General features: G+C 41.4%; 1 protein-coding gene across 3 annotated transcripts in view; it reads left to right on the top strand.

The window, feature by feature from the left end:
- Positions 1-299: 299 nt before the first annotated feature.
- The window catches only part of LOC111146285 (catenin alpha like 1), a 63,069-nt gene continuing 46,339 nt past the window's right edge, over positions 300-17,029 (top strand). For all 3 annotated transcript variants that reach the window (XM_022501773.1, XM_022501771.1, XM_022501772.1), the window contains exon 1: positions 300-459. In XM_022501773.1, the coding sequence (XP_022357481.1) occupies positions 337-459 (123 nt within the window). In that variant the 5' untranslated portion in view covers positions 300-336. The remainder of the gene's footprint in view (positions 460-17,029) is intronic.

Genomic DNA, 17,029 nt, shown 5'->3' with positions numbered 1-17,029 from the left:
ATTCGGTGTTAAGACGAGTCACCTACCAGGAGGACGAAAAGGGCTGCTAGAGATAGTTGTCCTTGTCCCAGTAGGAGGCCACACAGCCGCGGGATTCCCGCAGGTGCCTGGTTTGATCCCTCCGGGCGGGGGAGTTGGAGCGATACAGACCTAGCGGGGCTGCAGGACCTACCCTAGATCCGAGCGCGTGGGGGCGTGGCTGCCCCGGGGGCGTGGCCCGGCCGGAGGCGGGGCCTCGGGCGGCGCGGGTGCATTGCCGCCACCGCGGGCGTGCTGGCTGGCGGGCGGCAGGCCCGCAGTGGCGCGGCGTCCCGGTTGCGCGACGGGCCGAGGGCCATGGCCGCCTCTTCGGGCCCGGCCGGCGTCGGCGGCGCCGGCCCGTCCGGCTTCGCCTTCGACTCGGGACTGGAGATCAAAACTCGTTCGGTGGAGCAGACGCTGCTCCCTCTGGTCTCTCAGGTAAAGTGGCGCCCGGCGCGGCCCCTCGTCTCCCCCGGCCGCGGCCCGCGATGGCGGCGGCCGCTCGCACGGCCCGGAGTCGGGTCGGGTCAGCCCGGCGGGAGGCCGCCGCTGTCCCCCATTCTGCGGCCGGACTGTGGCGTCGGGTCGGGCCGCGGGTCTGAAGCTTGGGGACCGGCCTTGGCTGCGGCTGCGGCTTCGGCGTTTGGTCTGGTCCGTCCGAAATCCCGCGGCAAGGCCGAGGGGGCTGCGCGGCAGGGGAGGCGGAGGGGCGGGGAGCCCCGGTGCGGACCCAAGAGCCCGGCAGGCAGGTGCGCCGCCCGGCCTGCCCCGCGCGACCCGCCTTGGGCTGTGGCTCCGGCGGCCCCCGGCCCCGCGAGGAGCCCCGCGCGGGCTTCCCCGAGGCAGAGAGAACCCTGCGGTGGCCCACACGTTTGCAGCCCCAGTCCACACCCCGACTGCTGGCCCCTCCGGCTGGGGCATTCCTGCCGGCCTCCAAGTCCAGCGTGCTTTCCCCGAGGCCTTTGTCCCTGTCCCCTGCGCGTGTCGGCTCGCTGGGCGCCCGTTCACCCCGGGCCACCCTGCCTGCCCCTGCCCCTTAACCTGCGGCTCCCTTTCGGGCCGCTTTTGTCTGGCTTGGGAAGAGTGCAGCGAAGCACTGTCTGATAGTTAATCCGGACACGCATCTTTCTGCCAAATCCCGTCTGGGATGTATGCTTTATTGTATTTGTTGTTCGTAACAGAAGTCTGGAATCAGCTAATTGACGCGCTGAGTTTTAGAGAAGTTTTTGTTGCTGTGAGTCGAGTTATACGCAGCCTGCGGGCTAGAATTCCTCACCTCGGTCTGTTGTAGTGTGCCAAGCACCGTGAGGAGGGGAGAATTCTGTGCCTTCAGGAGAGCGTTGGAGATGTGTGACTCACAACTAGATTGTAATGTTTTGATGACTCAACGCGAGTATTGCCAAGACTTTAGAGGTAGAATAGAAGGAATCTTAAAGGTTATCTGACTCTAAATTAAAAAATTCTTCCTTACAGCATCCTTACACCTGGTCACCAGTCTCCTGCTTAAACATGTTCAGTGATGGGGAGCCTGTAGCTGTTCCATAGAATTTTTTTTTTAAAGATTTTATTTATTTATTTGACAGAGATCACAAGTAGGCAGAGAAGCAGGCAGAGAGAGAGAGGAGGAAGCAGGCTCCCTGCTGAGCAGAGAGTCGGATGCGGGGCTCCATCCCAAGATCCTGGGATCATGACCTGAGCTGAAGGCAGAGGCTTTAATCCACTGAGCCACCCAGGCACCCCTGTTCCATAGAATTTTAAATGCTGTCTCTTCTCCATCCCAGCCCTGCAAATATTTGAAAATAGCAGTCACACATGTCCCTAGTTCCTGTTATGCTGATTAAATAAACAGCCTTTTTTTTTTTTTTTTAAACCTGTGCTCACTTTAGCTTGGCTAACAGAACAGTGAATGAGTACACCTGACACACCTCCCCCCTCTTCCCTTCTATGTCTGATGGAGGCACTGACCAGAGAGAAGGAGTGCCAGGATCAGTTAATAACATCTGCACTGTCCTCTCCCCAAAAGAATGCCACCACTACCAACAATACAACCACAACCCAAAATGAGAAATACTGGAGTAGTTGTAAGAGTGATAAGGGAGTGATAAGTCAAGTTCAACTTGACGGTATTTTATCCATTTATTTAACAATACGTGTGTTGCTTACTATATGTTAGGCCATGGTTTAAGCACTTTATAAATATTAACTCCTTTAATTCCTGTAACAATCTTACGAGGTAGATATGTGTCTCTTCTTGTTATATGGAAGAGGAAACTGAGGAATAGTGAGTTTAAGTAACTTATCCCGGGACTTTGAACTGTAAATGTCAAATTGGCATTTGAACCCAGGCATCCTGGTTCCAGATTCTGTGCTCTTAGTTATACCATATGCTGTGTTCTCTCTAGAGATTAGAAGCAGTGATGAAGTCAGCTGGTGGTAGGTACAGAGAAGGGAGTCCACAATGGAAAAACAAGGTGGAAAGTAGTTGTAATCGGGAGAAATGGCAACTTTTCACAGTATCACTGCTAAAAATGGATCGGTCCTACAGCTCTGCATTGTGTAATGCCGGGATAAAAGAGGGTGGAGTGGAGGAGGAAATGTGTGAATCTGTGAATTGTGTGAATTGCTGCTGAGAGTTAACTAGAGGTCAGTGCTAAAGGGGAAAAAAAATGCCAGTTTTGTTTTTTTCTTTTTTCTTCCTTGTTAAAGAATCATTCAGGGTCATAGCTGAGGTTCTGCATCCCACATGTTATGTATCCACAGCTGTATCTTTAGCACAGCACCATAACTGACATTCCTAATGATTGACTGTACTCAACAAATAACAGTTGACTTTGCTTAAAATCAAGAAATGAGTAAAGCATGGCCGGAATATGTTAACAAAGCAGGACAGTGTGGAGTACAATTCAGGGTAATTTTTATGTTTCAGTGACTGTTAGCTGATTAAAACTTCAGCTTTCTAGAAATTTCATGTCTGGAAGTCTCATTTTTTAAGGATGCTGCATTATTATCCAATTCATGTTTCATTATTTTATCCACAAGAATATTTTAAGTAAGCATTTATTGTGTACTTAATAGTGCTCCTTGAGGAACTTGTAGTCCAGTTGGGAGACCAGGACATACACAAATCAACACATGCCAAGTATCAAATGAATAACATCAATAGTAAATGCTCTAAGAGCTCAGAGAAGGCATGGATGAGTCAGGAACGATGCTGTAGAGGAGACAGGGCCTTGCGGTGAGCAAGTAAGACTAACATAAAATTTAGTGAGTTTTAAGCAGATACCATCTAACCTCTTCTGACTATATAAGTAAAAAGTTCTGGGTTACTGGCCTTATTCTAGGAATGCATGATTGAGTTAGTATGAGACAAATGTGTATTATTTTCTGCATTCACATATTGGAAGAGATACATGTTCTTATCAGTAGATGCTCAGTTAAGTCCAAATTATAACCATGATAAAAACACTTAGTGAAGCAGTAATAAAAGAAAAAACTTCCTTAACCTGATAAAGAATATCTGCAGAAAACCGGGTGCCCGGGTGGCTCAGTGTGTTAGGCGTCTGACTCTTGATTTTGGCTCAAGTCGTGGTCTTGGGGTCTTGGGATCAAGCCCCAAGTTGGGCCATGTTCAGCAGGGAGTTGGCTTGAACTTCACTCTCTCTCTCTCTCTCTCCCTCTGCCCCATGCTCTCTTGTGCTCCTGCGCTCTCTCCAATAAATAAAGCTTAAACAAAACAATACAAAACATTTCCTTTAAAACCAGAAATAGGAGGGATGTGTGCTGTTGCAGCTTTTACTCAACACTGTACTGGAAATCCTAACCAGCGCGATGAGATGAGAAGTGAAAGGTATAAAGAGAGAAGAAAATCAAAACTTTCAAGAGTCTACAGATAAATCATAAAAACTAGGAGGTTTAGTAAATTCACTGAGTGGAGGATACTAAAGTCAACTGCATTTTTCTACTTTAATTTAAAAAAAAAAGGTAATTCTAAAAAAACCCCACCAGTTAGAATAAAAATGACAGCAAAAATGAGGTTCTTAGGAGTATATACATAGCAAAAGAGATTCCAAACTTTGTGAAAATAATTTTTTAAAAATTTTTTAAAGATTTTATTTATTTATTTGAGAGAGAGAGAGAGAATGAGAGAGAGTGAGCATGATGGGGGAAGGTCAGAGGGATAAGCAGACCTCTTGCTGAGCAGGGAGCCTGACGTAGGACTCAGTCCTGCGACTCCAGGATCATGACTTGAGCTGAAGGCAGTCACTCAACCAACTGAGCCATACAGGTGCCCCAATTTTTTTTTTATTTTTATGTTTTTTAAAGATTTTTATTTTTAAGTAATCTCTACACCCTACTTGGGGCTCAAACTCAAAACCCCGAGATCACGAGTCACATGCTCCACACACTGAGCCAGCCAGGCAGCCCAAGAATTTTAAAAATTTATTGAAAGCCACAGTAGATCTAGATAAATGGAGTGAAGTACTGTGTTTATGACTAGATTGACTTAATATTATAGACACATCAATTTTTCCTATTAGTCTATAAATTTAATACAATTCCAGTGAGAACTTCAACGGGATTTTTGAATAGAATTTGATAAAAAGTGGTTATAATTTCATATAATTATATGAAAGAGCAAGGAGCCAAGAATAGCCAGAAGAGAAACAAAGTGGGAAGATTTCAAGGCATTATAATATAAAACAATCATAATTAAGGCAATAGACCAGTGAACGGGAACAGAGAACCTGGAAACAGATCCACACATATATGGAAACTTGATAAATCACAGAATTGGCACCGCTGGTTAGTGGGGAAAGGAAAAACTTTTAAAAATGGGGGCTAAAACAATTGTTATCTAATAATAACACATGAAATTGGAAGCCTGTCCCACACGATATATAAAAATCAATTCCAGAGAGATTAAGGACATCAATATGAAAGTGAAAAACATGTAACACTTTTAGGAAAAAAAAACCCACAACTGGGCAATATTTTCATCACCTCATGGTGGGAAGTGATTTTTTAATATACCAGAAGTAAAAATTCTGAACAAAGATTGATAAATCTGACTCCGTCAGAATGAAGAACATCTGTTTACCAAAACTGAAAGGATAAGCCATGAAATGGGAGAATATGAGTGCAACACAGATCACCAATAGATGATTGGTAGTGCCCAGAATAAATAAAGGACGGCAGTGAATCAAAAATAAAAAAATTACCTATTAAAGATTGGTACAAATAGTCATCTCGTGGAAGAGGAAACAGATGACAAAAAGAAATGTAAAAGATGTTCAATTTTATCAGAAATCAGGGGAGTACAAATTAAAACCACAATGAGAACAGGTAATGGTGAGAAATGTGGAGCCTGCAGGAATGGCAACAGTAAACCACTTTGGAAAACAGTTGGATGTCATCTAAACTTGAAGGTGGTATTACCCATGGCCCAGCAAGTCTACTCCAAAATCCATACCCTCTAGAGAAAGTCCTGCATGTGTGTTAGAGACATAAATTGAAATGTTGATTTTTTTTTTTTTTGCTTCTAATGGCCCCAAACTGGAAACTACCTAAATCTACCTAAATGTCTTTTAACAGTAGGATGTTTAAATAAATTGTGTTATGTTCGTACAGTGAGATACTGGGCAGCAGTGAAATGAATGAACCACAGCTATAATTATCAGTATGGTTGAATCTCAAAAATATAATGTTGAGTGAAAAAAAATTAAAGGCTCAAAAGCAGGCAAAATGAAACCATTATCATTTAAGGATATAACATTTGTACAGTAATAATGAAGTGATGAGCACAAAATCAGGACAGTGGTTTCTTCTGGGGAGAGTGAGGTGGGTGATGTGGAAAGGTCGGGGCCCAAAAGGCATTTGGATTATCAGAGGTAATGGTAATGTTCTCTTAAGCTTGGTGCTGGGTGCATATGGCTTCCATTTCTTTATGCTTGCATATATATGTTATATATACTCATTTGTTACATATTTTCTAACTCAGAAAGTTGTTTAAAAGCCCTGGGTTAGGTCCCAAGCACAAATCCTGTACATTCTTTAATAATCATATTGTTCTTGAGGCGCCTGGGTGGCTCACTCAGTTAAGTGTCTGCCATGGACCTGGGACTGAGTCCTGTCTTGGGCTCCCTGCTCAGTGGAGAGTCTGCTTCTCTCTCTGTCCCTCCCACTTCTTTTATGCTCTCTCTCTCTCAAATAAATAAATAAAGAAAAAAAATTTTTTTAAAGCTGGGCTCTTTTTAAAGCCCAGCTTAAAAAAAAAAAAAGTAATAATCATTTTATTCTTCCTGTCAAAGTGCCCACTCCCAGTCTTAAAACGTTTTTATCCTAGGAAGGGAAGAGGGATGTCTGCCACGTACTCCACCCTGGTGTGGAATGTTATTCTACCACCCACTAGTCTTTTCCTGTCTGATAGATTTACTGCATTCACCGTTGTACAGACCCTTCACGTTTCTAAGGTAGCTCACCTTGCCTTTCCGTTTCTCTCTGTCCTGTCCTGTAGGCTTTTCAGGATCCTTGTCTCATTAATTGAAGATGAATAGAGAATGTATGGGTCCCTCTTTGCTAATTTGTGTATGAGAATTTAGGTGTTTTTTTTTTTTTAACCTGCAAACATAAAACACATAAAGTAAGTGAAAGAGCCCCCTTTTTTTCTGATTCTTTTAAAGCAACTGCCATAATTTGGTGTTTTTATCCATACTTCCACACTTCCATTCAAACCATGGATGATTTCTATAGCTGATTAGCCATTTTTTTTTTTTAAATGCTCCTTGCCCAACATGGGCCTTGAACTCACAACCCTGAGATCAAGAGCCACATGCTTTACCGACTGAGTCGGCCAGGCACCTCTAATTTTTATATGTAATTATTTTGAGAACTCGCTAATGAGTTAAGTCCAGAGACAAATTTCTCTGTACCAGGCTGACTCCCCCCCCCCTTTTATTTTTTATTAAGCCATTATTCTTTTATCTGGGCTACTACCATTTTTTTTCTTCCTGGTCTTTACTAGTTGTTTTGCTTCCCCACAAAATAAGTAAACTAAGAAAATCTATTTCAATGAAGAGATTACTGTGAGCTATTCTAGAAAATAAGAATAACATCACAAACATGAGGAGAGAAGAGAGATTCTAGAAATGTAAACTGTAATATCTAGCAATTATGTAATGTTTACTATATGCCAGACACTATTCTAAATATTTAATTTACTGATGTACTCCCCACAATGAACTTGTGAAATGGGTACTATTATTATTCCTGTTTCTACAGATGAGAACATGGAGTTACAGAAAGGTTAGATGACTTGCCTCATTGTCACATGACAGAGCCAGAATTCAAACCCAGGCAAAATAAGCCAGAGTTCATGTTTTTAACTGCTAGGATATACTTTGCTGGAGATTGGTACTTCTTGACACCCTTTGTTAGAAGGTATCAAATAAGTCCTAGTTCTTATTCTTTTATTCCACAGCAGAATTCTTCAGTGTATCAGATGCTCTTTCTTCCCCATGGGATGCCTTTCTGCCCTCTTTTTTTCCAGTTCTTTCAGGCATATTCTTGACTCTGGGGTCAGGGCATCTTTGGGTTGTGACTCCCAATTTAATATGCCTCCTATTTTTGTAGAATAATGCTAAAATTTTATGTGGCACCTATAATTTACAAGACACTCTCACGAACTGTCTTTTCCCTGATCTTTAGCATAATCCTGGGAGGGAAGAAGCAGTGTAGTTACTAACAGCGTGGACAGCTTACTGCCTTTGTGACGTTGGGCGAATTCTTTACCTTTTCAAAGTTCAGGTCTTTATCTGTAAGATGAGGGTAATTATAGTATATGCCTCTTAGAGATATAGGCATTAAATTAATTAATATTTGTTGAGTGTTAAATGCTATCTAGTCTTATTTTTCACATGACAAAAAAATTCAAGTTTGATCTCAGTTTTGTAAAACTGTGTTTAGGTTTGTATAAAACAGGACTGAGCAAAATTATGGCAAAATGCTCCTGGGGTAGTGTGATGATCAGTAATTTTTATTTCTTTAGTCTTTCTATATCCCCCTCCCTTTTTTTAAGGTTTTATTTATTTATTTGACAGAGTGAGAGAGCACAAGCAGGGGGAGCAGCAGAGGGAGAGGGAGAAGCTGGCTCCCCAATGAGCAGGGAGCCCAATGTGGGGCTCGAACCTAGGACCCTGGGATCTTTACCTGAGCCAAACTGACTGAGCCACCCAGAGACCCCATTTCCCATTTTTTAAAAGTAATCAACATGTATAACTTTTTGAACTTCTCTTTTAAAAAGTTTGAGAATAATTTAAGGATATAAACTGACCTTTTAATACGGAATTTTGTAAATTGATTTGGCTCCTGTATATGGCAGTTTCAAATGTGTATTGGATTAAACAACCTGTATTGGATTAAACATTTTTCAGGCTGCTTCTAGTAAAAGGAAGACGGCTACATGTAATTATACGCTGGGGAGGATGCTTGTAATGAAACAAAATGTGTGATTCAGAACTAACTATAGTTGGCATTTTAGTCTAATTGCTAATCTTCTCTATACAATTGAAAATTTAAAGCTTTTGGTAATAAACACAACTTAAACTCCTTTTCACTCCAGTTTCTTAGTTGTTTGCAATAGTCAATGGTGATTAAGTGCTCTGTTCTTCAGGTGGTACATACAAAGAGTTCCTTAGGGTCTCTCTGGTGTGAGGAAGGATCAAAGACTCCTAAGGACTTCACACACACACACACACACACACACACACACACACACACACACACATACACACTAAACAAATTCAGTTAAGTTGCTGGAAAAAAAAAGTAAACATGCAGAAATCAGTTGTGTTTCCATAAGCTAACAACAAAATACTTGAAAAAGAAATAAAATAATCCCTTTTACTACAGCATCAGAAACAATACTTAAAAATATATTTGATCAAGGAGATGAAAGATCTGTACACTGAAAACTGTTAAGACTTTGGTAAAAGAAATTGAAGACACAAATAAATGGAATGATAGCCCATGTTCATGGATCTGAATAACTAATATATTTTTTATAAAGATTTTATTTATTTATTTGACAGAGATCACAAGGAGGCAGAGAGGCAGGGAGTGGGGGGGGGGCAGGCTCCCTGCTGAGCAGAGGGCCCTATGTGGGGCTTAATCCCAGGACCCTGGGATCATGACCTGAGTGGAAGGTGGAGGCTTTAACCCACTGAGCCACCCAGGTGCCCCCAAAACTAATATTTTTTAAATGTCCATAACACCTAAAGCCATCTGTAGATTTCGTGCAATCTCTATCATAATTCCAAAAGCATTTTTTTCCCTAAAGAAATAGAAAAACAATCCTAAAATTTGTACAGAAGTGCAAAAGACTCCCAACTAGCTAAAACAGCCTTGGGAAAGGAGAACAAATCTAGAGGTAACACACTTCCTGATTTCAAATTATATTACAGAGCTGTAGTAATTAAACAGTATGGCACCAACATAAAAACAGACATGTAGTCCAATGAAACAGAATCGAAAGGCCAGAGATAAACCCATACATATATGGTAAAATAGTATTTGACAAGGAAGCCAAGAATAACCAATGGGGAAAGGATAGTTTCTTCAATAAGTGGTGTTGGAAAAACTGGATCATTGCATGCAAAAGAATGAAAGTGGACCCGTGTCTTACACCACTCACAAAATTAACTGGAAATGGATCAATGACTTAAATGTAAGACTTGAAACTGTAAAACTGGAAGACAAGAGAAAAATCTTGACATTGGTCTTGGCAGTGATTTTTGGATATGACAACAAGAATACAAGTAGCAGAAGGAAAAATAAGCAAGTGGGACTACATCAAACCAAAAAGCTTCTGCACACCAAAAGGAGAAATCAACAAAGTGAAAAGACAGCCTACGGAATGGAATAAAATATTTGCAAACCATCTATCTGATAAGAGGTTAGCTTTTAAAACATTTTATATATATATATATATATATATATATATATGGGGAGCTTATACCACTCCATAGCAAGAAGAAAATCTCACTTAAAAATGGGCAGAGGAACTGAACATTTTTTTGTTTGTTTATTGTGGAACTGCTTTTAAGAACAAAAACTCAAAGCAACCAAAATGCCTATTAGTAGGGCAATGAATAAATAAATTGTGACTGATTCATGTGAAATAAATACATTAGATCTACATATATCAATGTAGATCTCAAATTGATAAAATTTAACAACAAAGAAAGCAAATCCAGAAAGATAAGTATACTATTTATCTGATAGGTATTGGATTCACTTCAAACTCTGCCTCAGGGAAGGGTGTGAAGGGAATGAAAGGTAGTCCAATTTTATCTGTACATCTTAAAATCTAAAGCAAAACTAATAAATTCTGAACATTTAAAAAAATATTTATTTGTTAGAGTGGGAACAGGGTCGGGGGGCAGAGGGAGAGGGAGAGAAAGTCTTAAGCAGACTCTGCACTGCCTCACACAGGGCTTGAACTCATACCCTGAGATCACGACCTGAGCCAAAAGCAGGAGTCAGATGCTTAACCAACTGTGCCACCCAGGTGCCCCTGAACAGACTTTTTTTGAAAGAAGACATACAAATGGTTACTACATTTACGAAAATATGCTCAGCATCACTAATCATCAAGGAAACTAGGCCAAAACCACAATGAGATGCCACCGCAACGTTCTTAGAATTGGATGTTATCAAAAAGAAATGAAAACAAGTGTTGTTGAGGATTTGGAGAAGGGAAGCCTTGTGCATTGTTGATGGGAATGTAAATTGGCTCAGCCACTATGGAAAACAGCATGAAGGCTCCACAGAAAAAAATAGGACTGTCATATGACTCAGTAGTCCCACTTTTGGGTATATATCCTAAGGGAATGAAATTAGGATCTTGAAGAGATATTTGCACTCCCATGTTCATTGCAGTATTATTCACAATAGCCAAGATATGGAAACAACCTCAGTGGCCTTCTATTGATAAATAATAGATGGAGAAAATGTGGTATAAATACACAATGGAATATTACTCAGTCATGAGAAAGAAGGAAATTTTGCCATTTGCTACAACACAGATGGACCTTGAAGGCATTATGCTAAGTAAAATAAATCAGAGAAGGCAAATACCAAATGATCTCACTTATATGTGGATCTACAAAAGACAAACCCATAGAAACAGTCCAGTGGTGGTTGTGAGGGGCTAACTAATGGGGAAAAGAGGAGATGTTGGTCAAAGGGTACAAATTTCCAGTTTTAAGATGAGTAAGTTCTAGGGATCTGATGTACAGCATGGTGACTATGTTAACAACTCCATATTATATACTTAAAAGTTGCTAAAAGAGTAGATCTTAGGGGCGCCTGGGTAGCTCAGTGGGTTAAGCCTCTGCCTCTCAGGTCATGATCTCAGGGTCCTGGGATTGAGCCCCTCATTGGGCTCCCTGCTCGGCGGGGAGTCTGCCCCCCACACCCGCCGCCTGCCTCTCTGCCTACTTGTGATCTCTCTCTTTGTCAAATAAATAAAAATAAAATCTTAAAAAAAAAAGACTAGATCTTAAATGTTCTTATGACCACCAAAAAGAAAGATTATGTGAGGTGATAGAGGTGTTCACTATTTTGGTCATCATTTGTAGTTGATTGTGGAATCATTTGCAGTGTATATGTGCATCAGATCATCACGCTGTACACCTTAATCTTGCACAGTGTTATATGTAAGTTATATATCAGTAAAAATAAAGTATGGTCTCAGAGTCAAATTGTCTGACTGTGAATCTTGGCTTTACCTGTAATAGCTATGAGACCTTAAATAAGCATCTTGTAATGTCTATTGCTTTCTCTGTAAAAAGGGGATAAAGTAGTACCTACATGCTAAGCTTATTGTGAGGATTAAATTACATTGTTTGTTCAAAAACACTTTTTTTGTGCCTGCCACGTAGAGATGTTAATGTTATGCCCATGCACCCTGTTTCTTCTCCCACACATTTAAGGTTCATCGTTGACGATACCAATCTAATCCATCAGGCAGTCCAGTTTATCTGTTTTCCATTCTCTTGACTATTGCTGCCTTATTTCAAGCCAGCATTTAAAAAAAAATTTTTTTTAAAGATTTTATTTATTTATTTGACAGAGAGAGCACAAGCAGGGGGAGTGGGAGAGGGAGAAGAGCAGTGAGCCTGATGCAGGACTTGATCCCAGGACTCCGGGATCGTGACCTGAGCCAAAGGCAGACTGCTTAACCAGCTGAGTCACCCAGGCACCCTAAGCTGGCATTTTTTAGAAAAGATTTTGTTGATTTACTGCTTGGAGAGAGAGAGTGACAGTGTGAGCAGTAGGGAGAGGATCTCAAGCCACCTGCACACCGAACATGAAGTCCAACGCAGGGCCTGATCTCATGACTCTGAAATCATGAACTCAGCCAAAACCAAGAGTCGGACGTTTAACTCACTGAGCCATCCATGTGCCCCAAGCTGGCATCATCTTTTACCTGGACTATTGCGATGGTTTCCTAACTGGTCTCCCTCCTACTTTTGCCACTTTTTCAATCCACTCTTCCCCCAGAAGAGAGTATTCTTTAAAAAAAAAAAAAAAATTGAGATTGTATTAGTTATTATTAGTTATTTACTGCTACTTAATGGTTTAAAAACAACAAACATCTATTATCTTAGATTCTGTGTGTCAGGAATTTGTGAGTGACACACCTGCCTGGTTTTAGACTGCTCACATGTCTGTAAGCAGAAGGCCCGACTGGCTAGCTGTCGGCCAGAGGCCTCACCCAGTTCTTTGTCATGTCAGACTGCATCAGCCTGGTCAGGTGTCTTCGTGACATGGTAACTGGCTTCCCCGTAGGGGGAATAATCTCCTAGAGGGAAGGATGGAAACCAGTGTGTGTGACCTGCCTTCCAAAGGAACGCACTGTCACTTCTGCTTTATAAGTTAGAAGTGATTCACTCAGCTCAGCCCACACTCAAGGACAGGGGAGTTAGGCTCCACCTCTTGAAGGAGGAATAGCAGAGAATTTGTGGACATATTTTAATATCACCACACTTCACACTATGGCCACAAATCGTTTACCTCTTCCCATTTGCAAACAACCTCCACCCCAGTCCTCCCAAACATCTCATCCCTCTATGGTATCCGCTGGAAATTCAAGATTTTGCCATCTAATTCTGATTCAGTTGAGGCTTTTTGTATGTGTAGTTCCTTAGGTGTAGTTCCTTGCGTATAGTTCCATTTGATCTGAAAACTTGTGAACTAAAGCGACAAATAATTTGTTCCCAAACACACAACTTATAGTGGTAGGACAGGCAGAGAATAATCGTTACAGACATTTTTGTTAGAACAACGCCCCCACCCCAAACAAAACAAAACAAAGCAAACAGGAAAATAGGTGTGGGATAACTGTCATATACTTCTGTTTGAAAATGGGAAACAGAGGAATAGGAGTCACTGGTTCACAGGATTCTGAAACCCACCCAGACACAGGTTAGTAGTACGACAAAGACCTGAGGTGTGGGAATGTTCTTCATGGCTCTTAGCACTGCCCTTGGAGCCATCCTCGCTCATGAGAGGTAGCCCATGTTTGTAGCTGCACAGTTTCCTGGCCTGCACCCTGCCTGTGGAAGCCTCTCTTCATTTTGTACTGATCGTTCTCCTTCAGTCCAAGCTGGTAGCATTCCTCCTGACATAATTATCTTTAAAGTTTTGTGGGTCTCCTGTGGATCTTATTGGGCTTGCTTGATTAGGCAAACCATATCCGCAAGTCTCTTTATGATAAGCCCTGCTCTAACCCGGGCTTCTGCTGGGGCTCCTGAGGACAATACCTCTAAAACTTCTCAGGAGACCTGTTGTTTAAGTGAATGGATCTCTGGAGCACCACCTTGAATCTCCCTGAGATCTTAACGTAAGATTTTATAGTCACACTCTTAGCTTTAGCTTTAGACCTTGCTTTCCCGACAGTGCCCTAGATTTTGTTTTTGCTTGGAAGCCATTCTTAATTTAGCATCATTGGCCTCCTGGTGAAGCAGGGAATTTTTAAATCTAGAAGGCCTGGCTTCTTTTTTATTTCACAGTGTTTCCTTTAGCTTCTGTCTCACATCTTATATTTTACATTTTAAGCAAGAAACCAAGTAGCATCTTCAAAATCTGTCTAGAAATCTCCTTAGCTGGATCACCCAGTTCATTAGGTATATTTTCTAATTTACACATTCCTGGGGGTGATTTTTTGTCACTACATACCAAAGATCCTCTTTTCTCGAGTTCCCAATAAGATTTTTCTCACTTTTCTTTTTTTTTTTTTCTCACTTTTCTTTAAAGCCTTCACCCATAGCTTCTCAGTGGTCACCATACTTCTACAAAGTTTATTCAGCACTCTCTAGTTTTACTAACTCCTCAAAGTCCATTCAGCTTCCAAGGCCTGATGTCAAAGCCACTTCCACATTTTGGGTTTTGTTACAGCATTGCCCCAGTTCCAGATGCCAAAACATTGATCAGTTATCTATTGATACATAATAAATCACCCCAAATTTAGTGCCTTAAAGCAATAAACATTTATCATCTCATAGTTTCTGTGGGTCAGGAATTCTGGGATGGCTTACCTGGTAGTTCTGGATTCAGGCCTTTTGTGAGATTGAAATCAAGATGTTGACTGGATGCACAGTAATCTGAAGGTTCGACCGCGGCTGGAGAATTTGTTCCCATATTCACTCTTCTTGCTGTAGGCGGGAGTCTTCAGTTCTTTTTTTATTTTTTTTAAGATTTTTTACTTATTTATTTGAGAGAGAGACAGAGTGAGAGAGCATGAGAGGGGAGGTCAGAAGGAGAAGCAGACTTCCCATGGAGCTGGAAGCCTGATGTGGGACTCGATCCCAGGACTCTGGGATCATGACCTGAGCCGAAGGCAGTCACTTAACCAACTGAGCCACCTAAGTGCCCCAGGAGTCTTCAGTTCTTTACTATCTTTTGGCTGGAAGCCTCAGTTTATTCCCCTGTGGGTCTCTCCATAGAGTTGCTTGAGTGTCCTCCAAGATATGATAGCTGGTTTTCTCCCAGAGTGATTGATCTGAGATTGAGGAGGGGGTGGAGATGGAAGTTACAATGTGTTTTATGACCTATTCTCAGAATGACCTATTCTCAGAAGTACACCATTGCTTCCACTTTACTCATTAGAAGTGAGTCACTAAGTTCAGTTTATACTTAAGGAGAGAAAAATGAGGCTCTACCTCTTAAAAGAGGAAATACTGAAGAACTTGTGGACACATTTAAGAATAGCTTAAATGGCGAGGTACCTGGGTGGTTCAGTTGGTTAAACAGCTACTTTGGCTCAGATCATGATCCCGGAGTCCTGGGATCGAGTCCCGCATCGGGCTCCCAGCTCCACAGGGCATCTGCTTCTCCCTCTGACCTTCTCTCCTTTCATGCTCTCTCTCATACTCTCTCTTTCTCTCTCTCAAATAAATAAATACAAATCTTAAAAAAAAAATAGCTATGGGGCGCCTGAGTGGCTCAGTTGGTTAAGCATTGAGCTCTTGCTTTCGGCTTAGGTCATGATCTCAGGGTCATAAGATCAAGCCCTGCAACGGTCTCTGCACTCATTGCAGAGTCTACTTGTCCCTCTCCCTCTGCTCCTCCCTCCCCTCAAACCCTGCCTGCAAATCAATCAATCAATCTTTAAAAAAAGTCACTACAGAAATTATACTACTTTCCTGCTTAGAAACCCTTCAGTGTTTTCCTGTCACACTTAGAATAAAATACAAACTCCTTAATCCAATGCACAGCCTATCATGGCTGATCCCCACCCACCTGCTAGGTATTGGTTTTATACTTGTCCTCTTGCCCAGGTTCTTTGACTACTTTTGGCCTTACCTCATTCCTTGAACAGGACAGCCCCCCCACCTTCTTCCCCACCCTCTCTCCCTCTCTCTTTCCTTATCACTCTCCTTATCCCTCTCCCCCTCTCTCTCCCTATCCTCTCCCTATCTCCTTCCTTTCCTGTCTCTATCTCTTAACAGTTATGTCTTCTCCCCAGAATGCCTTGTCTCCTGATGTTTGCCAGCTTGGCTACTTTGTATCATTTAAATCTTAGCTTAAATAGCATTTCCTCATAGAAGGAAGATCAACTCATCTGACGTACCTACACAAATCCTTTCTGCCATATCATCCTATTTTAATATTTTGCATAGCATTTACATTAATTTTTCTGTTTACCTATTTGCTTGACTGTCATGCCTCCCCTGTCTCCCACTTGAATGAGAGTTTGGGCCTTTCTTGCTTGCTTTCTCTTCATTGCCTAAAGTTTTACTTGGCATATGATAGGTGTGCAACAAATATATCTTATATGACTGCATTATTGTTATCCTGATAGACTGTAAACTGAGTAGGGACAGGATTGTGTTAGTCTTGTTCACTGATACATCTTCAGGACCTGGCATCTAGGAAATATTTAAAAAATTAATAATAATCTTACAGATGAGGACATTTGGAGAGATTCATTAAATTTCCCTAGGGCATTTAGCTGGTAGTGGCAGAGCCAGGCTCAAACCCAGGCCTTCCTAATTCTAAATTAGAAATACTGTAACATATAAAGTGCCTGGCACATGGTAGTTGCTCAAAGAACCATTCCCTTCTTCTTATCTTAATTCTCTGTTCTGGTCTTTGTTAATGCATGTACATAAATCATTTCATAGTTATATTCAGTGGACATGTCCTATTTAGGATCTATATTTTTCATGTAACAGTCTTTAAATATTTTTCTATGTCAGTATTGTTCACGTACTAATTCTCTGGGACATTTTGAAGATTTGTATTTGTTTCAACAATCTTAACTTGTCACCTTTTATGTTCTATTTCAAGGCCTGGAATCAAGTGTTAAAACTCTTGGCATTTAATTTACTTTGGGTCTACAACAACACTTAGAGAAGTGTAACACATAGATTACAATGACCATTTTAAAATGCCTGGCTAATTCAGTAAGCATGTATGTCACGCATACCGTTTTGTACAACCTATA

This window comes from Enhydra lutris, unplaced genomic scaffold (assembly GCF_002288905.1).
Source record: "Enhydra lutris kenyoni isolate GAN:26980312 unplaced genomic scaffold, ASM228890v2 scaffoldscaffold13, whole genome shotgun sequence".
In the NCBI taxonomy this organism is placed as follows: Eukaryota; Metazoa; Chordata; class Mammalia; order Carnivora; family Mustelidae; genus Enhydra; species Enhydra lutris.
This window is presented reverse-complemented; position numbering and strand designations above follow the sequence as displayed.